The sequence below is a fragment of the Phyllosticta citriasiana genome, assembly GCF_038021145.1.
Source record: "Phyllosticta citriasiana strain CBS 120426 chromosome Unknown IWZ02scaffold_19, whole genome shotgun sequence".
NCBI classification, from domain to species: domain Eukaryota; kingdom Fungi; phylum Ascomycota; class Dothideomycetes; order Botryosphaeriales; family Phyllostictaceae; genus Phyllosticta; species Phyllosticta citriasiana.
In genome coordinates, this window is record NW_027117296.1 from 466,620 (window position 1) to 492,711 (window position 26,092).

The 26,092-nt window shown below is 58.9% G+C and overlaps 11 protein-coding genes across 11 annotated transcripts; 6 read left to right on the top strand and 5 right to left on the bottom strand.

Annotated features, from left to right (window-relative positions):
* The first annotated feature begins 8 nt into the window (after window positions 1-8).
* On the top strand, window positions 9-4,949 carry IWZ02DRAFT_116073 (uncharacterized protein). The gene is made up of 2 exons (XM_066761433.1): window positions 9-219; window positions 266-4,949. Exons 1-2 carry the CDS (start codon window positions 109-111, stop codon window positions 4,922-4,924), a joined length of 4,770 nt encoding a protein of 1,589 aa, XP_066618175.1. The 5' UTR covers window positions 9-108; the 3' UTR covers window positions 4,925-4,949.
* A 358-nt stretch (window positions 4,950-5,307) lies between these two features.
* On the bottom strand, window positions 5,308-6,881 carry IWZ02DRAFT_115891 (uncharacterized protein). The gene is made up of 3 exons (XM_066761431.1): window positions 6,722-6,881; window positions 5,647-6,100; window positions 5,308-5,574 (listed from the first exon to the last, which is right to left on the bottom strand). The coding sequence occupies exons 1-3, from the start codon at window positions 6,735-6,737 to the stop codon at window positions 5,535-5,537; spliced, it is 510 nt and encodes a 169-aa protein (XP_066618176.1). The 5' UTR covers window positions 6,738-6,881; the 3' UTR covers window positions 5,308-5,534.
* On the top strand, window positions 6,882-7,840 carry IWZ02DRAFT_115890 (uncharacterized protein). The gene has a single exon (XM_066761430.1). The coding sequence runs from the start codon at window positions 7,027-7,029 to the stop codon at window positions 7,708-7,710; it is 684 nt and encodes a 227-aa protein (XP_066618177.1). The 5' UTR covers window positions 6,882-7,026; the 3' UTR covers window positions 7,711-7,840.
* Window positions 7,841-9,163: 1,323 nt separating this feature from the next.
* On the top strand, window positions 9,164-11,583 carry IWZ02DRAFT_115963 (uncharacterized protein). Its single transcript, XM_066761432.1, has 4 exons — window positions 9,164-9,386; window positions 9,494-10,195; window positions 10,243-10,386; window positions 10,446-11,583. The coding sequence occupies exons 1-4, from the start codon at window positions 9,330-9,332 to the stop codon at window positions 11,424-11,426; spliced, it is 1,884 nt and encodes a 627-aa protein (XP_066618178.1). The 5' UTR covers window positions 9,164-9,329; the 3' UTR covers window positions 11,427-11,583.
* Window positions 11,584-12,102: 519 nt separating this feature from the next.
* IWZ02DRAFT_494808 (S-adenosyl-L-methionine-dependent methyltransferase) lies at window positions 12,103-13,135 on the bottom strand (the record flags this gene model as incomplete). Its single annotated transcript, XM_066770072.1, has 2 exons — window positions 12,103-13,003; window positions 13,053-13,135. The coding sequence occupies 2 exons, from the start codon at window positions 13,133-13,135 to the stop codon at window positions 12,103-12,105; spliced, it is 984 nt and encodes a 327-aa protein (XP_066618179.1).
* Window positions 13,136-13,921: 786 nt separating this feature from the next.
* Window positions 13,922-16,490, top strand: IWZ02DRAFT_464421 (uncharacterized protein). Its single transcript, XM_066768398.1, has 3 exons — window positions 13,922-14,298; window positions 14,352-14,885; window positions 14,937-16,490. Exons 1-3 carry the CDS (start codon window positions 14,194-14,196, stop codon window positions 16,116-16,118), a joined length of 1,821 nt encoding a protein of 606 aa, XP_066618180.1. The 5' UTR covers window positions 13,922-14,193; the 3' UTR covers window positions 16,119-16,490.
* IWZ02DRAFT_503050 (uncharacterized protein) lies at window positions 16,491-18,558 on the top strand (the record flags this gene model as incomplete). Its single annotated transcript, XM_066770321.1, has 4 exons — window positions 16,491-16,730; window positions 16,778-16,965; window positions 17,032-17,290; window positions 17,569-18,558. Exons 1-4 carry the CDS (start codon window positions 16,605-16,607, stop codon window positions 18,556-18,558), a joined length of 1,563 nt encoding a protein of 520 aa, XP_066618181.1. The 5' UTR covers window positions 16,491-16,604.
* A 1,239-nt stretch (window positions 18,559-19,797) lies between these two features.
* Window positions 19,798-20,748, bottom strand: IWZ02DRAFT_464426 (uncharacterized protein). Its single transcript, XM_066768399.1, has one exon. The coding sequence runs from the start codon at window positions 20,420-20,422 to the stop codon at window positions 19,811-19,813; it is 612 nt and encodes a 203-aa protein (XP_066618182.1). The 5' UTR covers window positions 20,423-20,748; the 3' UTR covers window positions 19,798-19,810.
* IWZ02DRAFT_494811 (uncharacterized protein) lies at window positions 20,536-21,033 on the top strand (the record flags this gene model as incomplete). Its single annotated transcript, XM_066770073.1, has 3 exons — window positions 20,536-20,652; window positions 20,709-20,902; window positions 20,961-21,033. 3 exons carry the CDS (start codon window positions 20,536-20,538, stop codon window positions 21,031-21,033), a joined length of 384 nt encoding a protein of 127 aa, XP_066618183.1.
* Window positions 20,733-23,019, bottom strand: IWZ02DRAFT_464427 (uncharacterized protein). Its single transcript, XM_066768400.1, has one exon. It carries the CDS (start codon window positions 22,748-22,750, stop codon window positions 21,185-21,187), a length of 1,566 nt encoding a protein of 521 aa, XP_066618184.1. The 5' UTR covers window positions 22,751-23,019; the 3' UTR covers window positions 20,733-21,184.
* A 1,875-nt stretch (window positions 23,020-24,894) lies between these two features.
* IWZ02DRAFT_116141 (uncharacterized protein) lies at window positions 24,895-25,556 on the bottom strand. The gene has a single exon (XM_066761434.1). It carries the CDS (start codon window positions 25,447-25,449, stop codon window positions 24,931-24,933), a length of 519 nt encoding a protein of 172 aa, XP_066618185.1. The 5' UTR covers window positions 25,450-25,556; the 3' UTR covers window positions 24,895-24,930.
* Between the last annotated feature and the right edge of the window lie 536 nt (window positions 25,557-26,092).

A 26,092-nucleotide genomic window follows, 5' to 3' on the forward strand; every position in this document is an offset into this window, starting at 1 on the left:
CGCCCCCCGGCGCAAACCGCCACCGTCGCGTAAAGAACGAATTGACAGCTTGCCACCGAACAGCAACCTCGCTCCCACTGCGTGCCGGACGGGCGCTGAGCCGGCGCAATGGCGTTTCTGCGCCAGACGTGGACGCTGACCAAGAAGAATCTCAAGGTTGTTCTCGTCAGGCAGTTTCTATCGACCCTGATCCGCGCCTTTTTGATGCCGATCATTTTTGTGCGTCCAGCCTGGCATACTTTCGCTCCACCATGCTGATTGGCAGATGTTCTTCGTTTCGTACGCCAAAAACTTCTTCATCCCGCCCTCTGAATACGGCGTCGGCACGGCCCGTCCCGTCAAGTCGTTCCCGAGCGCTCTCGCCGCGGCCCAGGGTGGTCGCGACACGGTCGTCTTTGTCAACAATGGTCACGCGGGGGGCGATATCGAACGGGTCATCGCAAATCTCTCGGATACGGTGCGCGGAGCGGGAAAGATGGCGCAGGTGGTGCAGCAGGACGCGGATCTCTTGACGACCTGTCGCAGTTCGCTGCGTGGAGTTTCGGCGTGCTACGGCGCCGCGAGCTTCCACTCGTCGCCGACCGAGGGCGAGGGCGGCATCTGGAACTACACGATGAGGGCGGACGGATCGTTCGAGGAGCGGGTCTATGTCAGTCGAGCAGACAACGATGCCCAAATCTATATCCTGCCGTTTCAGCACGCCATCGACGCGGCCATTGCGCGCCTCAATGGCTCGTCGATCCCAGATGCCGTCGACGAGTTTCCATACACGGACGAGACGGAGGAGCAGCGCAACGACCGCATCCGCCACTCGTACATGAACACGCTCATCAACATCCTGGGTCTGGCCTTTTTCGTCGGCACCGTGGGCATCACTTACCAGCTGACCGGCCTCATGGCGGCCGAGCGCGAACTGGGCATCTCGCAGCTCATCGAGGCCATGACGCCGAGCAGCAGGCCCTGGCACACGCAGGCCGCGCGCCTGCTGGCTAACCACATCGCTTTTGACATCATCTACCTGCCCGGTTGGATCATCATGGGCATCATTGTGCGTGCCATTGTGTTTCCGTCGAGCAGCTACGCCGTGCCCATCATCCTACACGTCCTCACCGGCCTGGCGCTGTCCAGCTTCTCCATCATGGGCGCCGCCCTCTTCCGCCGCGCGCAGCTGTCGGGCATTTCCGTCGTCCTCGCCGCCATTGTGCTGGCCATTGTGGCGCAGGTCACAAAGGCCAAGTCGTCGGCCGCCGTGGCCATTCTCAGTCTGCTGTTTACGCCCATGAATTACACGTATTTCATAATTTATAATGCGCGCTTCGAGCGCGAGGACCGCGCCGTCAATCTCGTCAAGGGTGCGCCGCCCCGCGAGGGCATCACCTGGCAGCTTCCTGGAATCGTCCTCTGGGTCTTTCTCGTAGTCCAGATTTTCGTGTTCCCCGCCATCGGCGCCTGGATCGAGCGCTCGCTGTATGGAACGGCGTCCAAATCGAGGAAACTGACGCTCGAGAGTTCGACCGACCCGCCCGAGTCTGTCCGTCTGACGGAATTCTCCAAGCACTGGGTCCCGAGCGGGTGGCACCGTAACGTCGCGCGCAGGCTGGGAGTGTCTCCGAAAGAAACCGTCGTCGCCGTCAATAAACTCTCGCTGCGCGCTCTCAGGGGCAACATTATGGTGCTGCTCGGCGCCAACGGCTCCGGCAAGAGCACGACCCTCGACTCCATCTCCGGTCTCAACACCATCACGAGCGGATCGATCGAGATTGACGGCACGGGCGGGCTGGGCCTGTGTCCGCAGAAGAATGTGCTTTGGGACGACTTGACCGTGTTTGAGCACGTAAAGCTCTTCAATCAACTCAAGGCCGCCACGCCCGACTCCCCAGCGCAGATTGAGGACCTCGTCAGACGATGCGACCTCCTGCCGAAGCTCAAGGCCAAGAGCAAGACGCTGTCCGGCGGGCAGAAGCGCAAGCTCCAGCTGGCCATGATGTTTACGGGCGGTAGCAGGGTGTGCTGCGTCGACGAAGTCAGCTCGGGCATCGACCCGCTGAGCCGGCGCAAGATCTGGGACATTTTGCTGGCCGAGCGCGGCGCCCGCACGATGCTGCTGACGACGCACTTTCTGGACGAGGCCGACTTTCTGTCCGACCACATCGTCGTGCTGTCCAAGGGCAACCTCAAGGCCGAGGGCTCGGCCGTCGCGCTCAAGCACCGCCTCGGCGGCGGCTACCGCATCATCCTCGACAACGACATTGTGCGCGACCAGCCCAAGGCCCTCGACGGCATCCCGCGCCGCGTCCTGTTTGATCAGACGGTTTACCAAGTTGCCGATTCGGCGCAGGCCGCGCAGCTGACGGCCAGGCTCGAGGAAGAGGGTGTCGCGCAGTACCAGGTCAACGGACCGACGATTGAAGATGTCTTTCTGCGGCTGGCGGAAGAGGTCGAGCTGGAGCCAGACGCCGACGGGAAGCAGCAGGCGTCCGTCAAGCTGTCGCCGCACGTCGACGTGTCGGAGCAGGCGTCTTCGGTGGAGGGCAAGCCAGAGGCAGAGGCCGAGCCCGAGCCCGTCGCCCTGTCCAAGGGCCGCGGCACCAGCTTTTTCGAGCAGACGTACGTCCTCTTCCACAAGCGCGTGCTCATCCTCGCAAATAACTGGATGCCGTATGCCGCTGCGGTCCTCATTCCCGTCATTGCGGCTGGCTTGACGACGCTCTTCCTCAGCGGCTTCGCTGGCGCGTCTTGCGACCCTGGCGACTCTGCCAGCGATCCCGACGTCGTCAGTCTGGCGCTCGACGTCTTCTCCGGAGACGACGTTCTCGTTCCTGTCGGGCCGTCCAGCAGAGTGTCGGTTGAGACTCTGGCGGCGTCGTTTCCCCTGACGGACCGCAACCTGGACTTTGTCGAGACGATTGGCGACTTCGGCTCGTACATCTCGACAAACTTTGCCAACGCGACGCCCGGCGGCATCTTTGTCGACTCGCCGCCCACCGTGGCCTACATTGCCAACGGCGGCGTCTACTATGCCCTCATGACGCAGAACGTGCTCGACAACGTGCTCTCCAACACGACCATTGCCACGCAGTTCCAGAGCTTTGCCGTCCCCTTTTCGCCCAACGCCGGTGACACGCTGCAGCTCATTCTGTACTTTGGCCTCGCCATGTGCGCCTACACGGGCTTCTTTGCCCTGTACCCGACCGTCGAGCGCGTCAATAGGGTGCGTGCTCTGCACTACAGCAACGGCATCCGCGCGGCGCCGCTGTGGGTCGCGTACACGGCGTTTGACTTTTGCTTCGTGCTGCTCATCTCGGCCGTCGTCACCGTCATCTATGTCGGCGTCTCGGGCGTCTGGTACGCTCCAGGCTATCTTTTTGTCGTCTTTTTCCTCTACGGCTTCACATCCATTCTCCTTGCATACGTCGTGTCGCTGTTCGTCACGTCGCAGCTGGCTGCGTTTGCATTCATGGCCGGCGGCCAGGCGTCTTTCTTTCTCATCTACTTCGTCGCCTACATGTGCATCCTGACGTACATTGCGCCATCGGACATCGACCGCGACGTCACCCTCGCCCACTTTACCATTGCGCTCATCACGCCCGCCGGCAACCTCCTGCGCGCTCTGTTACTGTCACTCAACGGATTCTCCCTCCTCTGCGACGGCGACGCCGTGCGCTCGTACCCCGGCGACATCATGGCTTACGGCGGGCCCATCGCGTACCTCATCGTGCAAGCCATCGTCCTCTTCATCTTCCTCGTCTGGTGGGACAGCGGATACAAGCCGCCGTTCCTCGTGCGGCGCACCCACAAGCCGGCCGACGCAGAAGACACCGCGCACGGCGACCCCGACGTCGTCGCCGAAGCGCGCCGCACCGAGTCGTCCGACGACCGCCTGCGCGTCCTGCACTTGACGAAGCGCTTTGGACGCCGCAAGCCGCCCGCCGTCGCCGACGTGACGTTCGGGGTGCCGGTGGGCCAAACGTTTGCGCTGCTGGGCCCCAACGGCGCGGGCAAGTCGACCACCATCAGCCTCATCCGCGGCGACTTGCACCCGACCACCGGCGACGCCTTCATCGCCGGCCACAGCATCTCCCGGCACCGCGCCGCCGCCCGCCTGCGTCTAGGCGTATGCCCGCAATTCGACGCCGTCGACACGCTCACCGTCACCCAGCACCTCACCTTCTACGCGCGCGCGCGCGGCATCCCGGCGTCCCGCATCGCCGCCAACGTCGCCGCCGCCATTCGCGCCGTCGGCTTGCCCTCCAGCATGCAGCACCGGCCCGCGCCTGCGCTCTCCGGCGGCAATCGCCGCAAACTGAGCCTCGCCGTCGCGCTGACCGCTGACCCGGACGTCCTGCTGCTCGACGAGCCCAGCAGCGGTATGGATGCTGCCGCGAAGAGGGCCATGTGGCGTGCGTTGCGCGCGCCCCGTGTCAGTGCCAGACGCGCTGTTCTACTCACGACGCACAGTATGGAGGAAGCGGAGGCGGTGGCGGGGAGGGGGCGCGTTGGCGTTGTTAGTGGTGGCATGTTGGGTGTGGGGAGTGTGGAGGGGTTGAGGGAGAGGTGGGGGAGGGCGTGGGTTGTTGGTGTGAGTTTGGCCGACGACGAAGAAAGAGTCGAAGGTGGTGAAGGGGCAGCATTGGGTGGTCCTCTCGCCCAACGCGTCCAGCTCGTGCGCGAGTGGATAGCCGCCGCCATCCCGTCTGCGCAACTGGACGAGCGAGTCGGCGTGGGCGGAGGCGTGCGGTTCGTCGTGCCCATTTCCGACAACGACGGTATGAGCATAGCTCACCTCTTCAACCTGCTCGAAACGCGCGGACGCAGGGAGGCGGGCATAGGCATGTACAGCGTGGGACGCACGACGCTGGATGAGGTGTTTGTTGCGCTGGTCAAGGCGCATGATGTCGAGGAGGAGGGGGGAGCGGGGAAGTAGGGATGGGGATGGGGATACGGGGAACGGCGTTGGTTAGGGACTTGACGCATTCATGAGGTTTTAGCATGGTTTGGCATGGGGTTAGGGTATTTTGCATGGAATGATATGGCATCGTGGCATCGTGGAGAAAGCATTTTAGCATAATAGCATCTTATAATCCAAGTACAAAAGCTCTTTTGTCCATCCACCCTTTGTCTCCACCTCCGCTTCCTCCTACTTCTAAAACACGACGACGCAAAGCACGCGAGTAGTATGATACGTGACGGATTCACTTCCACCTGAGAAGAAGTATAACAATTCATTCCTGTTCCCATCCCATCTCATCCCTCCCCCTTTCCCTTGACTAAACAGAAAAGTAGCGAATGGACGCGGGTATCATGTCTCCCTCCCTCCCTCCCTTCCCCATTTCCTCTCCTTTCCTCTCCTTTCCTCTCCTTCAAGCACTGTGCAAAAACCACTGACTTCGGACCACCGAATAACCTACTACACCCTTAACGTCCACCGTTTCTCCCATGCAACCCCCTTCAATCGAATCGAAGCTTCCGCGTCAACGGTCTACTGGGCAATTTTCTCCAATCTCATCATCCGCATCGTATCGTATCGCATGGCATCAGTTCAACAGCGTCGTTCCGTCCGCGCAGATGCAACTCCTGTTTCCGAAAGGTTTCGTCAGTGACACTCCACAGAAAACGACGACATCCGAGACGAATGGTTCGACTCACCCGCTATCGTCGCACCGCCCCGCCTTCACCCCATCTACTGCCACCTCCCCCCTGACCCTTGCACACCACGCTGCACACAACGCGCCCGCATCGCCGCCGCCACTGCGCCCCTTCGCCTTCATTTTGTTATCCCGCCTCTTCTCCCTCCCACTCTTTCCGCTGTCCCCGCCCCCCGACGCCGCCATCGGACACAAAATCGGATCGAGCATGTCGCGCGTGTAATCGATGCCGCCCTTGGGATTCGGACGCACGGGGAAGGCAAGCGGTGGAGGCGGTTTGGCGTTGGCGGAGGAGGGCCCGGTGAGGGGTGCTTGTGGGGCTTTGGCATTTGCGTTGTTGTTTGCGTTGCTGTTTGGGGGTTGGGAGAGCAGGTCGAGGGAGCTGGGCATCGGGAGCGCGGTTGTGTTGGTGGTGGCTGTGAGGAGCAGGAGGATGGAGATGGAGAGGAGGGTTGGTGGCGTGGGGGAGCGCATGGTGAAGAAGTAAAGTTGAGGCGTTTGGTTTTGATGGGGACGGAGATGCTGCCCTGAGCAGGCGGGCCAGCCGGAATCGCAAGTGGTTTCTTTCCTCCGCAAAAATCGAGTCGAGTCGAGACACCCCAAAACCAAGCTACCTGTTCCGCACGCACGGCACGGCACCCAGAGCTGAACTGCTGCGGGCTGACGGCGTAAGCTTGGGAGCTCTTGGGACAAGCTCTTGGCTGGTGCTGCGGCAGGGTCGCACAAAACGAGGGGTCGTGGTGGCTTTCTCCCTCGGTTGCTTGTCAATGCGATGTTGGTTTCTTCGCTGCGCAATTGCTTCAAGTCGGTCGAGTAGCTCGCATGGCGCTGCTGCTCTTCTGTGGTCTGTGGTGGATCCGGCGGGCCTGTTTGGGAGCGAGTCTGGCCAAGTGTCGAGCAGGTTGCGAAGGTAATAAGTGAGCGCGGTCACCGGGCTTATGTATCGACTTATGGTACCTCTCTGCGTCCAGACGACTTACCTAGCCTCACCGTGCCAACTATCGTCACTGGACGTCATGTGCTGGTCCACGACCAGACCACTGGCTGCTGGGCCGTGCCACGAACCGGCCGGTCGCTGGCTAGCTCGCCCATCGCGCCCCCTCTCCCCCGCTTCCTGGGTGAGGACCTGTTTGGTTGTGGCGCGCCCGTGGTTCCGTCGCCAGGGTGTGGTCATTGGCCACGCGCGAACCGGTAAGCAGGCTACTGCTGGGACGGCCTAGCGAGCCGAGTCGTGGCAGCTGTTGGTGGCATGGCCAGCAGAGGTCGAGGAGCTAGCGTCGCCTTGGCCTGGTGAGAGTGTGCCGTGGGCTTCTTCTTGAGAGGTTGCTCAGCGCGGCACGTGGTCCATGGCGAGTAAATGTGTGGTGGATGAAGAAAAAGCATGCGTGATGACAGTGACAATTCCCTGTTCCCGTTGTTTGTCAGGGCGACTTTTCGGACACGAAGAAATTCCAGAATCGATCCGATCCCACTTTGGATGGCAAAGCCAGTCGAGACGTCACCGCGAGCAAGCCACGCATGGTCGACGTCTCGACTCGGTCGTTTGGATCGCCGGATGCGGCGAGCGGGCGCAGGGTGGGTCCCTCGTGGCCAAACGCCGCAGCTCGAGGCACCTCCAGTCCAAACCTCAGGTCGTCTTGTCGACGCGTGTGTGTATTGGCCAGGGTTCGATGGTCGAGAAGATGGTGCGGCTGACAGGGAGCAGTGCTGTTTGGCTGTTTTAGCTCGTGGCCAGCGCGCCCGAGTACCTCAGCAACCTGCTTTGGAGATGCTTCAGATTCTCCATGACGACTGTCGACCGCACTTTTGTGTGTCGGGGGAAACATTTCGATTGGTTTGGCTCGTTCGTGTTTCTGTCCAGCACCGCACGCACCGTAAGCGGCACGTGGCGAGCGAGTCGCTGCAGCCAGCTCTTTTTCTCATGCACATCATGTACCTGGTGGGTTGCCGAAATCAGTCGTGCATGAATCCTCCTCTTCCCAAAAAGGACTGCTTCTTGGGCTCGATGCTCCCAAGGCGGCGAGCGGAGCCGCGGGACATACGCAGCAGAGAGCGGCAGCTTTGAAGCCAATGCAGACGGCATCGATAGTCATTTCAATGGTTAGATGCGTAGATGGGTCTTTGCGGAGATGGATTTGTCTACTGGTAGCAACAAAGTCAGAAGAAGGTGATTACTAAGGCGGGCACTAGCGCTTCTTTTGACTTTGAGCCGTCCGACATCAACACCATCTACACATCATCATGATCCCGTTGCGTCGTCATGCCTCGTCCGCGTCCAGGCCGTCATTCCTGATTGAATGAGAGACTCGCGTCGCAAATCCACCGGTCACATCCAACACGAGGAACGCCCCGATCCGTCCTGCCATGCCCACGACCATGATAGCAGGCAAGACCGAAAAAGGACAGCAACTCTGCTCGACGAGATTGGCGTGTTTCCAATGCCGCCGAGAATCGCATCAGCGATGAAACCTTTCCGGCTGTTTCGACCGTCGCACGAGACGCCAACACGCCGGACCGCGACCAGGACCAAGCACAAGCCCCGGATCGCCAAGCTATCAATTGTTGGACCATGCCCGATTGTGCCCAAATCCGCGAATATCGAAAATCGAGTGGTGTCCCGGGACTCGGTCAATGAGAAGTAGCAATAGGCGAATCTGCATCCCAATCCACACGAGCACGCGTTATCGAAACTGAGACTCCAACAATCGCGACGGGTGTTTGGGTCCGCAATGCGCGCTGGCCGCTCAGTGACGCGTGCAATCGATCAATCTGGGGCGCACCGACGATGATTTCCTGGTAGACAAGCTCTGATTGTCGTGACCTTCTCAAAGTCTACATGTAGACGCCAGTCTTTCCTTTGGCAAGCCCCGCTGCGGCCGAGTTTCTCGTGCGATTCACTCCTCGGCCTGCTAAACCGATGGGACGCAAGGGAGGGCTTGTGGCTGAAATGGATCGGCCACATTCGTCGACCCTGCCCTGGCTTTGCGGAATCTCGGAGCCCTCATGGCCGTCGTCGTGATGGCGCCGCTTCGTCATCTTGTCGCGCAGCTGGGACAAGGCATCTGAAGAGGACGCAACAAAGGGCAAGTCGTTTGGTCGGTTGGGGCTCCGTTCGGAAGCAACAAAGTCCAAGTCGAGGCAGGTCAGTCAGGTCAAGCCGTCGCAGAGCAGAGCAGATGCGGATCAAGCCCGTTTATCACGCCGACGACGCGGACAGGGGCCAGCGGCGTGCATTTCCACATCGGGAGACATGTAGCGAGCTGCGTCCAACGTGTGCGACAAACCCCGCCCGCCTTGCGTCATTCGTTCAAAGTCACTCCCGCCTCCGACTCGTTCTGCGCCGTCCGTCATTGGCCCATCTGGTCGTCCCCAGACCGCAAACGGCGGTGGCCTCGCTGCCGACCGTTGGATCGTCTATTGCTCTCAGCCCTACGAGGATATCTACCGTTGGAATCCACGAGGGCGCGGAGCACCAGCCCGAAGCCGACGGATGGGCTGCGCTGCGCTGTTGCTGTGCCTCGCCGGCCTTTGTAGCAGTCATTTCTCGTGCGGCCTCTGCAATGATAGGATGCGTTATATAACCCCCGAGGCTGGCTGCGGCCCCCAACCGACGAGCAACGCGCCCCCGAGTTGAAAGCTCTCCCGCCCGTCTACGATACATACAACATTTGAAACATTAACACTATGGTCGGCGTTCCCAAAAGCACGGCCTGTGCCACGTGCAAGTCGAGGAAGATCAGGGTACGTCCGTCCGCCGGTCCCTCATGGCCTGACACGAGCAGAGCTCCACGCGCCCGCCTGCGTCGTCTCACCACTCACTGCCCTATACATACTCATCCCGCGAACAGTGTGACCAAAAGTGGCCAACCTGCGAGAGGTGCCAGCGGAGCGGACTCGCCTGCCCGGGGCCCTCCAACCCGCACGCAAAGTTTGTCGACGAGCGGCCCATGCACTACCGCTCGTCATTTTCCAGCGACGACGAGCCCTCTTCTCCCAACGCGAGCCATGCCCCGTGCACCAGCCTCGAGCCCATCCGGACCCGCATCGAGCACGATGGCGCCATGTACAGCACCTTTAGGATTGTTAGAGAAGGAAGTAGCAGCAGCGAGGGCTCCCCGGCCAGCGAGTCTGAACATGTCACGTCGCCGACGAGAGTTCAGTCACCTCCTCGCAGGCCAAGGCCCTCGCCGCGGCCACCACGGTGGGTCTACTCGCCAAGACAGCTGCCATGGTCGCCCGTGGACAGGATCACGCACCGTTTCGTCAAGACGCTCCGCGAACAGGGTGCCTCGAACCAGATGACGCTGTTTGGTCCCTTCATCGCCCAGGTGCCGACTCGGCTGGGCTCGACCAGGGCTCTCCGCGACGCGGCTCAGTGCCTCATGGCCACGCACGAGGCCGTCATCCTCCGCAAGAGTGGCGAGGGAATCAACCTGGAACTCTACGTCAAGGCCTTGGGGAGCCTGCGTGCTGCCATTGTGAAGCCGGTCAAGTCCGAGTTGACGTCGACTCTATGCGCGTCAGCATTGCTGGCCATTACCGAAGCCTACGTGCGTCCCCCACATTTTCCCTCTGCCACACTTACTGATGGATGCAGACGGTGGGAACGGTTGGGACGAATCGCAACTTTGTCACGCACCTAGGCGGCGCGGCCAGCATCCTGCAGAAGCTGGGACCTGGAGTCTTTCGAAACGCCCAATCGTTCGAGAGGGGCGTGCTGCGAGCCATTGCCGTCGGAGTGGTAAGTCCTGATCTGTTGGTTGCAGAATAAGCAAAGGGACCCAATCCTGACGTGTCCAGGGACTCGATGCTCTCTTCGGCGACAAGGACGACATCCTCTGCAGCCCCGAGTGGGAAGAGGTCGCCTTTGACACGACGGGCCTGCAGGAGCCACGCCTTTCCCTCAACAAGCTCATGCACGCCATGTCCTTTTTGCCGTCTCTCAGCCACGATATTCGGGCCTGCGAGGCTGGCTCGACCGACCCGCACGTTACGCCCGCTCGCCTCTACACCCGCGCCCACGCTCTGCGCGTCATGGTGGACGAGGTGACGCCGTACATCGAAGAAACCCTGGCAAACCCAGCCCGCGTGGTGCTGGAGCAATCGGACCCATGCTCCATCTGGGAACACGCCTTCTTCTACTCGGACTACGGCACGGCGTTTGTATGCTGGTTCTACTGGAACATGAGCATGGTGGCGCTGAGCATCATCATCGGCATCCACCGGCGGCCGCACTGGGCGGCGCAACTGGGCCGCGACCGCCAGCCCGACGAGACCATCGACCAGCTGGAGCGCGAGTGCGTCGAGATAGCGCAAAAGGTGGCCATGAGCTGGGAGCACGCCATGCGCACCCGGCCCCTGGGCACCATGTACCACGACTTTGGCCTGATTATGGCCTTCAACGTCTTCGGAGCGTACGGGTCGCCCGACACGGCCGCCTTCTCGGCGCAGGAGCTACGCGACTGGTGCTTCGCCGCCCTCAAGCAGCTCACGTACAGCAACCGCTCGCCGCGCGGCTACGACCGCTGCAGCACCCCCTTCTTCGACGCACCCGACTTCGCCGACCACCGCGCCGGCCCTGATACCATGCAGTGGAATCCCCGCCATCTCGAGTGGTTCGGTGCCTGGTGCACCGGTGGCTGCCTCGGCCGCTGCGATGTCCCCGACCCGCGCAACGATGTCTCGCGCAGCGTCGGCCTCGACGCGGAGAATGTCAAGGACTTTCTCGTGCTGCCGCCAAACGGGTTGCGGATTCCGTGGCCCAGCACTCGGAGAGCCTAGGTTGGAGAAGTTGTCGTTTGTTTTGCATGCATGGCGCGGCGTTGGACGGGACGGGACTAGATTTGACTGGATCTTTCTTCCTCTCTCTCTCTTTTTCTTCTTGCTGATATCTTCTTTTCTCTGCCTGTCTCTCTGTCTGATTTTCCGTGACCGTCGTTCCTGCGCCAAAATTGGCTGGCTGGCTGGCTGCCATGCTCTCTTCTACTCGGCTTCTTGTCTCTATTTCCCCATGCTTCATTCTTCATTCTTTCTCTCCACGGCTAAAAGTGGTCCCGCGCCAACACTTCACTTCAACCATGTAGCGCTCTTGCCAAATGCTGACACGTACGCCATCTCATCCCATCCATCCCTTGCCGTGGTCCAACCGTCGACGGCCCAGACTGTTGGGTTGCGTCCCAACCACACGCTTGATGATGTGCATGCCGCATCCTGTGCTGTGTCCTGCATCCTGCATCCTTCGCGCGCTGATCCGGATCCGGATCCGCCTCGCTGGTTCTCGGTTTTTGACAGTCGCTACCGCAGCGCTGGATGAATGAATGGAGGCGCGGTGTGGGTCGCGTGGGCGCAGCAGTGGCGGCGGAAGAGCGACAAATGAATGGAAAAGGGGACAGGATGAGAATTCTTTACATTTGGATTCTCTACAAAATACAGCGGGTATAAAACAGGCTCGGCATCTCTACTCGGGCCGCTGGCCGAAAACGACCCAAAAATTGAGAATCATATGGCAGTCCCTCCTCTTCAGATCAGCCCGGGCCTGCGCCAAAAACACCTGCACCTCGTCGGCCGTCCAGCCGAGGACGCGCGTGAAGATGGCCAGGATGAACGCCTCGAGCCCCTCGTACGTCTGCACCATGTTGAAGGCGCCAATCTGCTTGAGCGTGTCGTCCTTGGGCCAGGCGCCAAGCGGGAGCTTGATGAGGCGGGATTGGACGTTCGTGAAGCCGGCGTCCTTCATCCACCGCTCGAGGTGCTGCCCCGGCTGCAGCGTGCGCCCGATGCGGTCGGCGCCGTCGCAGAGCAGCTCCGCCAGCCGCACCATCTTGTTGTCTGCCCCCGCCGACCCGTCATCTGCGTAGTACCGCATCTCGTAGTCGGAGAACTCGGCCCAGCCGCCGGGGCGCGTGGCCGCGAAGGCGCGCCGCGTCAGGGCCGGCCAGTCGGCGATGGCGCCCGCCAGGTAGCGCGCGTGAACCAGGTCGAACGGCTCGCGCTCCGGCCACTCGCTCTCGACGTCGTCGACTTCGAACCGGCAATTGTGCGGCACCCAGTGCGGCTGGATGGGCGACAGGTCGTTGCCGATGACTTCGGCGTCGGGGTAGTGGTCGGCGGCTTCGATGGCCCAGATGCCGGTTCCTGTTCCGACGTCGAGGATGCGTTTGGGGTCGTGTTTGAGCGGTGCGAGGAACAGCTTGCCCCCCTTGGCCAGCATCTGCATGTGGTGCACCATGTCTAGCCGGTCTTGCTCCTTTTCGTCGTTGGGGAAGTTGTACGCGCCCTCGCGGTAGGCGTGAAAGCGGCGCCCGTTTTCCATGCGAAAGTTTTGCACGCTCGACGCGACTGATGTCGAGTAGCTCTGCCTGGTGATGCATCAGAAAGGATCCCTGCCGTGGCGGCTCAGGGACATACATGTCGTCGCCGACGGACGAGTCCGTGTCGAACAGAGGGTCGACCTCGACCTCGTTGGAGGCCACGCGGCTGTCCTCTGGCATGGTGGCGGTATAGGAATGTGAATCTGTGCTCGGGGCCAAGGCTGGTCGTCACCACAGAGCGGTTCTCTAGAATTCACTCGCAACGGGGTCCAGGTAGAATCCAGCAGACGGGCTGGTGGGAGGAAGAAATAGGGACAAAAGATGCGGGGTGCGGTGACGGGACCTCCGTCCTCCAACGTTGCTACGGCGAAGATCATCGGCCGTCGTCTACAAGGGGCGATACCGTTTTGACAGGTCGTGGGGCGCGCTTTGGCGTGAATAAATCGGCTAAAACAGCCGGCCGGTGACAGCTGCTGCTCGAGGTCCCTTGACGAGAAACGGCTCGCGCTGGAGTTTCAGCAGCCGGTTGCAAACGTGCTCGGGCCCATGCTGACATCGGCGCGCCCTCCGCAGCGACGCTGGTTGGACTGATCATACGGTCTTTTCCCAGTAGCACCCGACACGCCGTGTAGCTCGCGTACTTCAGCCTTAGGCGGCGGGGAACCTCACGCGGACGGCAAGTGGAGAAGACCAGGACCCATGCCGTGGCGCGCCACAATATCAAGCCAAGGTGGCATGATCCAGAGTCACCGTTCCTGTTTTTCAGTAGAGCACTGGCCGCAAGAGGCACGTATAGCGGATCCGTGATGGGCGGGTCTATGGCTGGATGCGGACGCAGAAGTGAGCCCGGTGGCGACGGCAGTGCGATTGACGTGTTCTGTACGGCAAAGCTTGTCGAGCGCGGGGATGGCCGGGAAGCCGAGAGCATGATTTAATCGCGGTGGAGAAGAGAGACAATTGCCATGAGGACGGCGGAGATTGTCGACGTGAAGCCGGCCGGCGTGTTTCTGTTTGTTTGTTTATCAAACAAACTTCGGGGTCCGGGTCCGCCAAGCTCCGGGCCCGGGAGCGGGCCGCCGCGCGCGCTAGTCTTTTTCCGGAACTCTAACGAGACGCGACGCGTCGCCCTCGCGTCGGCCCAGCCACCGGCATCACACCTTTTCCATCACCTCCGTCACCCACCACCCATCGCCGCCGTGTCTCTCACTCCATCCTCCGTCCAATGGGCTTGCGACTCAATGCCTTCGACCCGCGATGACTCCCCCATCCTTCCGGAATGGCTCTCCCCCGAACAGCGCGCCTTCATCGTCTACGTCTGGTGCTCTTCGTACATGGACAAAGATGCATGTCCACGGTCCCATCTCGCTCGGACACTTCCAGCTAACAACCTCGTCAGGACCTAGACAAATTCTTCCTCGCTGCCGACCATCGGTACTTCTTCAAGCGCAAGTACCGCCTCTGCCTCGTCCGAAATTTCGAAATCCACGGCTACCAGCCCAGGCACCCCAGCCTTCGCGAGCCGAACCACCCGCTCTTCGTCTACGACACCGATCTTCCCTGCACTCCTGCGTCCTGCGCCACGGTATCCATCGAACTGGACGAGCACAGCGTCAAAGACGCGTCGACGTGTCTGCTTCGCGTAAACGGGTGGGGCGAGGCAGAAAAGTACGGCGAGGTTCGGTGTTACTGGCAAAATGCTCTGCTGCTTGCGCTGGCGGTTCAGGACAAGAGGACAGACGTGAGGATTCTACAATGCCTGGCAGCTTTCAACGGCGGCGTCGTTCCAACGCAGGGCGGCCGTCGCAAGTGGATCATGGAGAGCCGCGTTCCTGAGGAGTTGACCCGGCGCCAGATGCCTCCGGCTCCGGAAAATGAGCCTGGTGGATACGTACCGTGTGCAGTCTTTGTTACTGGCAAAGTCAGAAGGAAGGTACGAAAGTCTCTGGCACTTCCAAACGCCATCGCTCAGACTTGCTACTAGGTCCTCAACCGGTTCCTGGAAGAACTCAATATGCGCGACCTCATACATCGCGTTTCCATCGTCAACATCGACATGAAACGAGATACCACGTATCACTTTGTCGAGCGGCCTCCTCTGGTCGGAAAGCTTCCCAAGGCCTTCCGGGGCCTCACGCTCGGTGCCATTCGCGAGTTCATAACGGAACATTGCCGCGAGGCAGACCTCAATCCCAGATACTTTGTCATTCTGGACGGCCTCACGTGCCAGCGACTTCCCGCGATGCGAGGGCAAAAGTTTGAGAGGCGCAGTGGTCTGCGACTCAACTGCATCGTCGGCGACGCGCACTGCGACGATGGAGGCGGTCCTCTCGCGCTACGTTGCACCTTCAACTCCTGTGCCGACATTCTCGACGACATCATGACGACGGGGGCGACCCTGCAGCAATACGCCGACGAGGCGGCCATCATGCGTTGCGGCTGCTACTGCTTTTCGATCAACCACGACGGCACCGTCCTCTTTCCCCAGGCCGAGACAGCGCTCCGACCAGTGCTAGAGGCTGAGGAGACGTACAGCCGGGACGTGACCAGTGAACTTCGCGGCTTGCAACGAAAGGTCGAACAGCACCAGTTAACGGGAGACCCGGCAGATTGCCCGCCAGAACTCTCGCAGCCTGATGTCGGCGAGCACCCGCCGTCACCGATGAAGGCGGCAGCGCGCAGCAGGCTGTCCCAGTGGATCGAGCAGGACGATTCCGATATTGTCCCTGCAAGTCTCTTGCCCGAGGTTGAGGTGATACCACGTCGCAGAGCGCACTACTCGCCTGACCCGGACTACATCTACGACACCATCATCTCCCACGATCACCCGCTCGGAGCAACCCAGCCGCATGCCCGATCCATCTCCTGTGGCTGTTTGGACGAGGACGGCATGCCGCAGCAGCAAAAGGACTCGCCGCACAGCGGGCGCTACTACGACTCGGGCATTGGCTCCAGCCAGCACACAACTAATCCTTCTTCGAGGGCTGATAGCGAGTCGCCCTCGAAGAAGAGAAAGGTGGACAGCATGATGGATCGAGAAGGGGAAGATGACGAGGAAGACAGTGATGTTGAGGACGATGATGAGGATGATGGCGTCGAGGATGACGATTTTTACGGCATCAAGCTGCCCGAGTGCACGGGATTTACGCAGATGAGCTGCGATTGAGCGGCCAGCGTCGCGCCGTTGACATCAAGCTTTGCATGCTTGCAGTTTTGATACCCTAGTTGTACGATTCCTTTGGATTTTCGCGCTTCGTTGGTCTGGGATGCGCAATATGTGTCTACAATTTCTTTCCTGGAGAAAAGCAGCTCTGGTTGAAGACGACAGCGGCGTCATGGACGGTGTTTGGATCCTTCTTACTTTCTCTTCTCTCTATGTAGATGGACCAAGACTTTTCAAATTTCATCCCTTTCCACCCCCTTCAATCATCAAGTCTGCCTTTGGTCCTCAGGCAGACATCCGCCCCGCGTCCCCACATCCCAACGCGCCACCCCCGCGCGTGCAGGGATCAGATCTCGACGCGTACAGCATGCAGCTCCGGACAGCCACCCGCACACAACAACGCACGGCATCCTTTTCCGCCGCCATTCCATCTCGTCTCGGCCAGTCGCGTGGCGCTCCGTTGCGCCGCCCGGCGCCGTTGTTTTATCCATGGCTGTTGGCGGCTCTGTCGACTTGCCTGTCCCTACGACGGCGTATGCCCTGCATCCGGCCCCGAGGAGGATTTGGCACGGGTTGATCTGGGTGCACAGTACCATTGCGGGCTGGTCGTATGGGGCGAGTTTGCGATTTTCCAGTGGCAGCATGATGCTAATTTGTGTCAGTTGATAAACGACTTCTTCGCCGTCGCGGACAGCCCGCTGCCCCTCGAGCGCCGCCAGCCCGGCCTCCTTTTCTTCCGCGCCTGGGACAATCGAAGCTACCAATGCAGACGCAAGGATCTGGTCGAGAGAGGCGGCATCTGGTACATTGAGCGCAATGGCAAGGCCGAAGAGCCCATCGCCGAGGGCCAGTATCCCGCCAGAATGTGGCCTGTTTCCGTCTAGCTGGACTACCAGCCGAAGCAAGATTGGGAAAGGGAGACGGCGTTGAACAACTGCTTGATCCGCGTCAATGGCAAGCTTCTTAAAGCGCCGTTCGGCGAAGTCAGATGCGCCTGGGCCTCCGTCCTCGACGTCAGCATGCTCATTCTGCGTAAAACGACTGATCTGATTTCAATCCAAAATCTCGCTGCTCTCCACGGCGGCGTCTTCCTGGCCGGCTGGCGGTATCCCGAGCTCGACGACCTTCCTGAAAAGCTGCTCCGCCCACGCCCGCCACGCGCGTGGTTGGAAGATGTAGGCCGTCAGCGGGCGCCGTGGCCCGTCTTTGTGACGGGCGATTTGCCGGACGAGGCAGGCCACCACCACCGAACCCGTTCCCCCTTGTAGCAGACACTGATTGTGCAGACAAGACCATCAACGAGTTTCTAACCAACGCCAACCTCCCTCCCTCCGACCCAACCCACCGCCTACGCGTCCGCATCGTCGACACCAACGCAGAGCACAGCGATGCCTTTGATTTCTTCGAGACGTCGCCCATCCCGCCACTAGCTCGCTGCTTCCGCGGCCTCTAGCACGTCGCCATCTGTGGCTTTCTGCCGCGGCGGCGGTGCAGCAGCGGTGACAGCCGCGCGTGTACCGAATTCGTCATCCTCGACCAACTGGCGACGAGCACGATCGAGAAACCGCCATCGCAGTTCAACCCAGCGGATACGCTCGTGTACCGCGGCCGCGAGTGGACGTGCCTCCTGGTCGACATGTACGACCGACGGCTCAGCCAGCTCGTCCTACTGCGCTGCGCCTTCGACTCGTGCGCTGAAGTGATTGATCATGTTTCTCGCGGTGATGCGCTGAGTGCTTATGCCAATGACGCGGCTGTGCTAAGCAATGGCTGCTTTCGCTGGTCGAAGAGCCGCGCCCGGAGGAATGAGGAAATGGAGCAGGAGAGAAGAGATGGCACACTGTGTGGCTACTATGCGAAACACCCCCAGACTTCTCCTGTCGCCGTCCGCCAGGGCAAGAGCACCAGCAATATCAACACCATCACCAAAACGGCGCCCAAACCACAGCCGCCTTCAACAAACCCCATACCCAAGAAGCGCCCCCGCATCAACTCGCCATCCTCTCCATCCTCCATCCCCTCCCCCTCCTCATCCCCCTCCTCACCCCGCAAACGCGCCCCCGCCAAATCCTCCGACCTCCACCGCCCCATCTCGACGCACAGCTTCCGCCGCTCGCCATCCCCCGAAATCCACTACGATCGCCTTTTCACGCAGAGCTGCGCGCTGGGCATCGAAGGAGGTTCTGGCTCCGGCTCCATGCAGCCGCAGCCCGTAACGTCGCGCTCCGCCATGCTCGCGGCGAACACGCCGGCGTTGCCTCTGACGCAGACGCGGACACAGGCGGATGATGGGTGGGATACTGGAGTTGATGATGATGACGAGGAGGAGAAGGATGATGGTGATCCGGTCATGCACTCGTTTAATGCCACGGGCGAGGGCGAGCGGTCCGGGTGGTATGATGTTCGTTTGCCGTCTGCGACGGGGTGCACGCAGAGCGGGTGAGTCGTTTCGTGGTGGTTTGGTTTGGCGCGTGCGCGGAGTTGCGGCGCTGGCTTGGTGACGATGGCTTTTTAATTTTCTCTTGGTTCGATATTCTACTTGCTCGGTGGATCTTGGGATCTTGGGAGTTTGAATTCGGCCATGTTTGGATGTCCTTGTAGACGTGTGCGTGGTGTAGCTGATTGGATTTGCAGAGTGTGTGGTGTCGATTCCAAAAGCAAATTTTTTACGTCTACTGTTGCGCTTGTCTGTTTGGTTCCAAGGGTGGATGTTGTCCGTACGATGAATGGCAGGTCGTCATTACTGATTTCTAAAAGTCTGCTGCGCCCCTGAATCTGCTTCTCTGCGGTAGATGGACAAACACTGCCAACGACACCACCAATCGCTTTCAAGCAGCGGATTCAGGAAAAGGCAAGCCGCTTGACAAAGAGTAGAAGAGGGCAAGGCAAGCTGTGTGTCAAAGCGAAGTGCTCCAACGAATCGAACGTGTAGCGCGAAAACAGCAAATCCCAACCTGGCTGCAACCTATAAAGCTGCAAAACTCTCTAGGGTTTTGAAGGAAGGACAGATCACTCTATAGCTGTATACTTGGCTTCTCACGTCATTATATACCTGCATCACGGGAGCTTCAACTAGAGTTAGTTGGCGATGGACTACTCGATAACGCCGCGGCAATCGTTTGAAGAAATCATCACCTTCCACTGCGGAGGGAGGCGTTCGTCGCGATTGATCCCTTTGTAGAGCTGCGGCGGCAAGTTCAAGCTGTGCACAAAGAGCAAGGAATAGGCGACTTTTGGGCTTGCTCGAACACAGAGCTCCAGGTCAAAGAGCTCAGAAAGATTGGTGACGTTGCCGTCCCCGACATGAAGCAAGATTCGCCTGTGCCTTGGGTGTCAGGTCGGGAGAAACTACTCGATAACGCCGCGGCAATCGTTTGAAGAAATCATCACCTTCCACTGTGGGAGGAGGTGGTCGTGGCGAAGGGTCACTGCAGGTGGAAAGCATCAACTCGGATATTGGTGCTCCCTCCTCTGTCTCAGAAGCGGTTGCTTTTACCCGGGCCACATCGTCGTCGAGTCCAGGCTGGACAACGAGAAGAGGAAGACCAGCGAACTTTTCTCCTCCAATACGGATCATGTCTATGTTCAAACTTCCCGCAGCACTCAAAGGCAAATCGGTCTTTCGACATTCAAATCCGCAGAATCGGTCGCATAAATAAGTATTTTTTTTTTGTGCAAACTCCTCTCTTCTCTCCTTATCCACTCGTCCCCTCCACTCCACTCCACCCCACTCTTTGGAACTCCCCACTTGAAACTCCACCACCATGCAACCCCTTTGGATCATCATCGTGATCTGGACATGTCTTGTCGCTCATTTGTTTGCCTCGCATGATTTCATCTGCGGGAATCAGGTGCTGCCTTTGAAGTCTTTCGAGCCTACTCCTGGCGAGCCATCTTCGAACACATCTCGAGTCACTGCGGGAGCACTTGAGGAGTCCTGTCCCGCAAACTTTGATCTGCAGATCTACTTCCATGTTTTCGGTGATTGCGCAAGTGTAAGTTCCTCCCAGATCAATCTCTCTTGCTAAGTGTGTGTCCGACTGACTTGCGGGCCGCAGAATCCCCGGCTCATGGCCGCTTTCTAGTCTACGAAGGAAGCTTACAAGGACACCGGCTTCACTCTCGTCCTGAAAGGCATCATCCACATCGAAAACAAAGACTGGGCAGAACACCGCGAGCACCACGCCATGCTGCGGCAGACTCGCCAAGGAGGCTAGAGAGTCTGCAACATCCACATCCTCAAGAGGATCGAAGTCAGGCACTTCATTCCCGATAGAAGCCTTCCTCCGTGGGGGTAAGCACCACATTTCCTTTGCTGCCAACCTCTTTGCTGATTCTGACTAGGTTCGGAACGCCTCCGATGGGCATTGAACCTTTCGCCTTCGAAAAGCCCGGCGGAATATGATGGATGCCAAAAGACATGGTGCTGCTCAACTTCCTGGTCATTACTGATGGTCTGCTGCCGGATGTCGGATGGAACTCGATCGTCCACGAGATTGGTCACTGGTTCGGTCTTTCGCACCCCTTTCACGGCGGCGTAAGTCATCTCTCGATCCCATCTCGTTGCTTTCGCTGTTCTAACGCTCTTCTCAGTGCCACCCGGATCCGCATCTGGGCGGAGACCTGGTTTATGACACTCCCGCGTCCGACTACCCGGTATACAGCTGCGACGGTCCAAAGCCGCGGAGGTGCCTTAGCGCCGAAATCGACTACAACAGTCATATGGACTACGCGAGGCCTGACACGTGTCGTACGCACTTCACTCCCGGCCAGGTCAAGCACATGCGGTAAGTGGTTGAGCAGCGCAACGCTGAAGGATCTTGGATTCACTGACTTTGACGCCAGATTTATATATTGCCAGCAGCGCTACTTGCCGGGTGCCAGCATGAATCCCGACGCAAACCCCTTTACTTGGTGACTCGACTCCAAGTGGTTCGTCGGATAGGGAGAACAGGCGAGTGGTCTCAAGACCGCTCCTTTCGAAGACGGCGAGCCTCTCTGTGGTATCGCGGACAAAGAACGACTTGGGACATCAGGTGGAATTTTCGGACATTCGTATGTGAGGCTTGCTACTGTGTCATTCGACGGTTGAGCGACGCCAGGTGCTGCAACCAAATTCGTCGCTGCGAAACTTCAATCTGTGCCGCGCTCAGCTGGACTTGCGCCACTGCTTGGTGCAGTACGCTGTGGTCAGGGCGTACGACGACGACCTCACGTTGAGCTGCTGCGGCATCGGCTTCGGCCTTCGCTTTTGCCTCTGCTTTGGCTACCTTTCTCGCCACCTTGCGGGCAGCCTTTGCTTGTCGAGCCTCTTCTTCTTGTCTGGCTTGAGCTTCAGCCCGGGCTCGTCTTTCCCTCCTGTCTCGCTTTTTTGCTTCTTTCTGCGCCTTTATTTCTCGCCTCTTCCTTGCTCTCTCCTGGACCTTCCGTTGCTGTTTTTCATGCTTCTTTCTCTCTTTCTCTTCGGCTCGCGCTGCCGCCGCCGCATCTCGTGCTGCCTGAGCCTGAGCCTCTGCCTCAGCTTGGGCCTGAGCTTCCGCTTCCGCTTTGGCCTGAGCCTCTGCTTTCATTTTGACTTTTGCCTCTGCATCTGCTTTGGCCTTTGCCTCCGCCTCTGCTCTGGCTTTTGCGTCTGCTCTGGCTTTGGCCTTTGCTTCTGCCTCTGCTTTGGCCTGAGCATCAGCCGCTGCCTTGACCTCTGCGTCGGCCTTGGCCTTAGCATCTGCTTTGGCTTTTGCGTCTGCTTCTGCCTTTTCATCTGCTTCAGCCTGAGCCTTGGCTTGAGCCTCAGCTTGTGCTTTGGCCTGAGCCTCTGCTTCCGCTGCTGCTTTCGCTTCTGCTTTGATCTGGGCTTCTGCATCGGCCTGTGCCTTCGCATCCGCCTCTTCTTTGCTTCGACCTCGGCCGTTGCGAGGTGGGGCATTCGGCTGCGTCTGAGTGTTGTTGTCACGGGCCGTGGTGGATTGGCGTGGCTCAGGAGGCGCGGTCGGATCACGAAAAGGAAGTGATGTCTTCACGGCTCTTGTCATAGTCCTCGTCGCGGGGTTTCGTTCATTTCTAAAATGGAACTGATCCGCGACGGCATTGACGACGTCGGCTTCCAACACGACGCCCCCTTGGTTTCGAGCGAATTCCTGGGCGAGTTGAGAGAGGAGCTTTTCGTCGCCTTCGACTTCGGGAGTGGGGGCGGGAATGACAGATTTGGTGACGTTCTGGCGCGGTTGCGGTCCGATGCGGAGAGGTTCAGGGTCGCGGGGAGGTACGAAGGGAGAGGGTGGTTCGGGAGTCGCGATGTAAGTTGTGCGACGTTCTTTGCCTTTTTTCCGCTTTCTAGGCGGCTCGAATTCTTCCTCAGAGTCAGAGGAAGAACTGGCGGGTTCGTAGGCGGGTTCCGAAGGTCTTGAGGCGTTTGCTTGGTTGGTAGCAGCAACAGCTTCGGCACGACGAGCAGCCTGTCTCTTCCTCTTTGCAGCATTCTGTTTCTTCGAGGGGGTCCTCTCAATAGACGAGACTGCCTCGTCTTCCTCCACAAGTCTCCGATCCTCAGAGTTCTCACGCTCGGTAAGTTCTGCCTCGGCAGAAGCGGCGAGGGCCATGGCCTTCTGAGCATCCCGACGGGCTGATCGTGAGGGCATTCGTCTGCGTGTGCCTTGCGAATAGGGCGTGGCGGGTTGGGGATGAGAGGATGTTTTAGGAGTTGCAAGTGGTTGCGCAGCGGATTGCGCATGTGCTGGGGCTGGCGACTCTCTCTGTTTGCAAACATCGTTATTTTCAAGCCCCTTGCCCTTCTAGTAGCTTTCAAATACCTGATTCCGTTGTCGAGGTGTTTGACGATACGCCGAATACGGCGGAGTGTCTGTCAACGGGGGCGGAAGCTGGTTGCAGTGGTATTGAGAGAGGCGATCCTCCAGCTCTCGGTTCAGTGCCGCGACGTTGAACCGTCGGCCGTCCTCTGACGCTGCGATATCTTTGGACAGGTCCTTCCAAAGGTCGGCAAGATTGAGCCATGTCACCTGACCATGATAAAATTCTTCATATCCTGTCCTCGGAGGGTTTAACAGGAAAGATCTTGTGGCGCGTAAGACTTCACAGAATCGGCGGTCAAAGTCGGTGACCGCCGCCACATTGTAAGCAAACCCCTCTGTTGAATGCTGAAGTCTCGAGATCAAGCTCTGAATCTCTTTTGTGGGCAAGTGGACGCCGCCAACTCGCCAGAGCAGACCCCTCACATGGCTGTAAAACAGGTCGTCGGCGAAGTAGCACTTCCCGCACCTAAGGAAGTGCTGCAGGATAAATCCTGAGACGACGAAGACTAGCAACCGCGCCGGATCTTGGTCAACATCAGGTATTACGCTGATTCCAGGCGTTATCGACGGCTGCAGTCGTTGTTGTCGTGGTTGCAGCGAGTGTGGTGGAATCAACACCACCGGTGAACCCGTTAGGATCCGGCCATTTTCCCATCTCACTCGGTGCCAGGTTTCTAAAAGATTGGCGTGGTTAGCTTCTCCAGAAACTTCCATGTCAGGCTAGTCTTTCAGCGTGGGAGCATACCTTGGCGTGTGGCGCGGCCCGACATTGTGTGAGTGTATGGTCGTTGAAAAAAGTGGGAGAATTGACAGGGCGTTGTTTGCGGCTCGAAGCACTCTAGCAGTGGCTTTGAAATATCGGCGGTGTCGAAAGATTTCTCAGTGTCCGCCTTGGAGGCTGTTGCTTCGTGCAACGTTAACAACAACGCTCAACGCGTCGCGTGTCCTAGACGCGCATACCAGCCCCCCGAAAATTGACTGCATGTACCCGAATATGACACTGGAGAAGGAGCAGCGGGGCGTTTGCCGATTGGCGCTGATCCGACGCCCTGACACGCGGAGACTTTGCCGGTGGAGACCCTGCGCGACGTTGAATTGCTTTTTCCCGTTTGCCTCGCATGGCGGCACGTCGATTTTCCGCGAAATGACCTCACGAAAACTGATTTTTCTCAAGAGCTGTGGCCTCGACTGGGTCTGTGACGCTCAGATAAGGTCTCTCACGCAGGTGGTCATCTCCAAATGGACGTCTCATCAAGGTTGTCCTGGAAGCAACCACAGTGGCTTAAGGCGACACAGTATAGACCGCAACCACTTTCAACCCAGTCGCTGTAAATGCGGACAACGCTACCAGGACGGCTGGTTGATTGCTTATCTTCCCAAACTCGCAATGTTGTCTCCACTTGCCGGCTGCACCAAACAATGTTTCGAAGTAAGCTGCTTCGTCGCCAGCGGGAAGCCGAGCAGTCGCACTGTGCTTTCTCCTGCACCTGATCCCATGCAAGTGGGAAACCGGCGAGATGCAAGTCGACCGTATCCGATCGCGCTGGAAAACCCTGGAGTGTGGTCGAAAGAGATGGAAAATCGAGGCTGAGGCTTTTCCTGCTCAAGCGGCTAGGCCAACAACTGACCGGCGGATGACAAGTTCAGCTCAGGTACCCCAGCAGCTCCTTGTTACCACATGAGGTACCGAGGCACCCTTCTCAGCCCAAGGTCTTTGTACATCGTATCCTGAATCAACAGGAGATACTCCCGTGGCGAAACTCATGGTCCTTGTTGGCTCGTCCGTGGCGATGTCACTTCAGATCCCTAGCACGGTATCGCAAGATACAGATCTCGCGAGGCTCGTGCCTTGATCTGTGGGCCTCCACTTTGCTGGATACTAGATTGTTTTGGACTTGTACAGCGCTTGCGCATTGTGCGATAGCGGATGAGCAACCCTGGGCTGCGCCTCAGAAATATAATTCACGCTTCCACAACAGGGGAAGCAAGGCTTGACCAGCAAATAGCATTCATGGACCCCTTGGACTTTTTATTCTCATCTCGTCACGATGCGGATCACCGTGCAGATCTTTTACACGTCTGGCAAGCCCAATGTTTTTCCTGCACAACGAACCAAGACGCCTATAGCGAGTGGACATGACGACGAATCGACGCTCCTGGCACATTTGGCGCTTCGAACCAGACAGGTAGCCGCTAGAATTTCCAAGGCGTACTCTGGACGACATTATGCCACATGCGGCTTCTTTCGGACTTGTCTTGATGTTACCCGAGACCTTTGGCCGAATGCAGCAGCACACTGAAGAGGCCTTGGCTACGCCATGCGTATAATCGGACAAGACTTGCGGCGCATAATTCCACGATTTGAAAGGCATTGAGAACCGCACCTTGGGGACGATTGCGCCCAGCAAACGGTCGATATTCCCAGAGACGAGGGCAAACCAGCCACCCGCACGCCGTCCGCATTGTCTCGAAAACGTGGCACTGCATCCCAACATTCCGAAGTGATGCCAACTCGTTGGGCGACCCATGGCACTGCAGGTTGATGTCAGCGAAAAGAGACAGTCTCATCTGCAGAGTCTTGCTGTTCAGAGGTGGAGTGACGCAAGTTCGATAGTCGACGCGCGAATGCCACCAGCGCAACGAGTGTCGAGCGAAAATTCGCCAGAAAGCTCACTTCGACTACGAGAGCGAATCTCTTCAGACTGGACTGAGGTTCTGGAGCTAAACATTGTAAATCCTTCGGACAGTGAGATGAATGATGCCGGAGCTGAGGCCGACAGGAGACACAGTACCTTTGAGGAAACTCGAGAGGTCAAGTCAGGTACTACTGGGTCTCAAATTCTGTCGACGTTGCAGTCAATCACATTGCCTCAACACTGACCGCATCATAGTCCCAAGCTTCAAAGCCAGGAGGATGTGACTCTCTCATGGTTTTGCCAGCACACGCGGCACAAGCAGCCACAACGAGGACCCAAATCGGTTGCCACACAAGGCGAAAACATGAGGCGGAGCGCCGGCTTCATCCGGTCGTCGCGAAAAAATTCAATGGTCGCCCATTGCGCGGCAGAGAAAAATTGAATTGACAGTCGTACCTGAGCCTATCGTTGCGGTCAACATTCCTCTGCTTTCCTTGCGTCCTATCAACTGTCGAGTGTTGTCTCATGCCAACAC

Bases quoted from the DNA above. Each gene is read 5' to 3' on its own strand.
- IWZ02DRAFT_115890 (XM_066761430.1), top strand. From the start codon at position 7,027: ATGCGTGATGACAGTGACAATTCCCTGTTCCCGTTGTTTGTCAGGGCG.
- IWZ02DRAFT_464421 (XM_066768398.1), top strand. From the start codon at position 14,194: ATGCCTTCGACCCGCGATGACTCCCCCATCCTTCCGGAATGGCTCTCC. The intron at 14,299-14,351 runs GCATGTCCACGG...CAACCTCGTCAG, and splicing joins CTTCGTACATGGACAAAGAT to GACCTAGACAAATTCTTCCT. The intron at 14,886-14,936 runs GTACGAAAGTCT...ACTTGCTACTAG, and splicing joins CTGGCAAAGTCAGAAGGAAG to GTCCTCAACCGGTTCCTGGA.
- IWZ02DRAFT_464427 (XM_066768400.1), bottom strand. From the start codon at position 22,750: ATGCCCTCACGATCAGCCCGTCGGGATGCTCAGAAGGCCATGGCCCTC.
- IWZ02DRAFT_116073 (XM_066761433.1), top strand. From the start codon at position 109: ATGGCGTTTCTGCGCCAGACGTGGACGCTGACCAAGAAGAATCTCAAG. The intron at 220-265 runs GTGCGTCCAGCC...GCTGATTGGCAG, and splicing joins TTTTGATGCCGATCATTTTT to ATGTTCTTCGTTTCGTACGC.
- IWZ02DRAFT_115891 (XM_066761431.1), bottom strand. The intron at 5,575-5,646 runs GTGAGTCGAACC...TTTCGGAAACAG, and splicing joins GGGCGGTGCGACGATAGCGG to GAGTTGCATCTGCGCGGACG.
- IWZ02DRAFT_115963 (XM_066761432.1), top strand. From the start codon at position 9,330: ATGGTCGGCGTTCCCAAAAGCACGGCCTGTGCCACGTGCAAGTCGAGG. The intron at 9,387-9,493 runs GTACGTCCGTCC...TCCCGCGAACAG, and splicing joins GCAAGTCGAGGAAGATCAGG to TGTGACCAAAAGTGGCCAAC. The intron at 10,387-10,445 runs GTAAGTCCTGAT...TGACGTGTCCAG, and splicing joins GAGCCATTGCCGTCGGAGTG to GGACTCGATGCTCTCTTCGG.
- IWZ02DRAFT_464426 (XM_066768399.1), bottom strand. From the start codon at position 20,422: ATGTGGTGCTTACCCCCACGGAGGAAGGCTTCTATCGGGAATGAAGTG.
- IWZ02DRAFT_116141 (XM_066761434.1), bottom strand. From the start codon at position 25,449: ATGGGTCGCCCAACGAGTTGGCATCACTTCGGAATGTTGGGATGCAGT.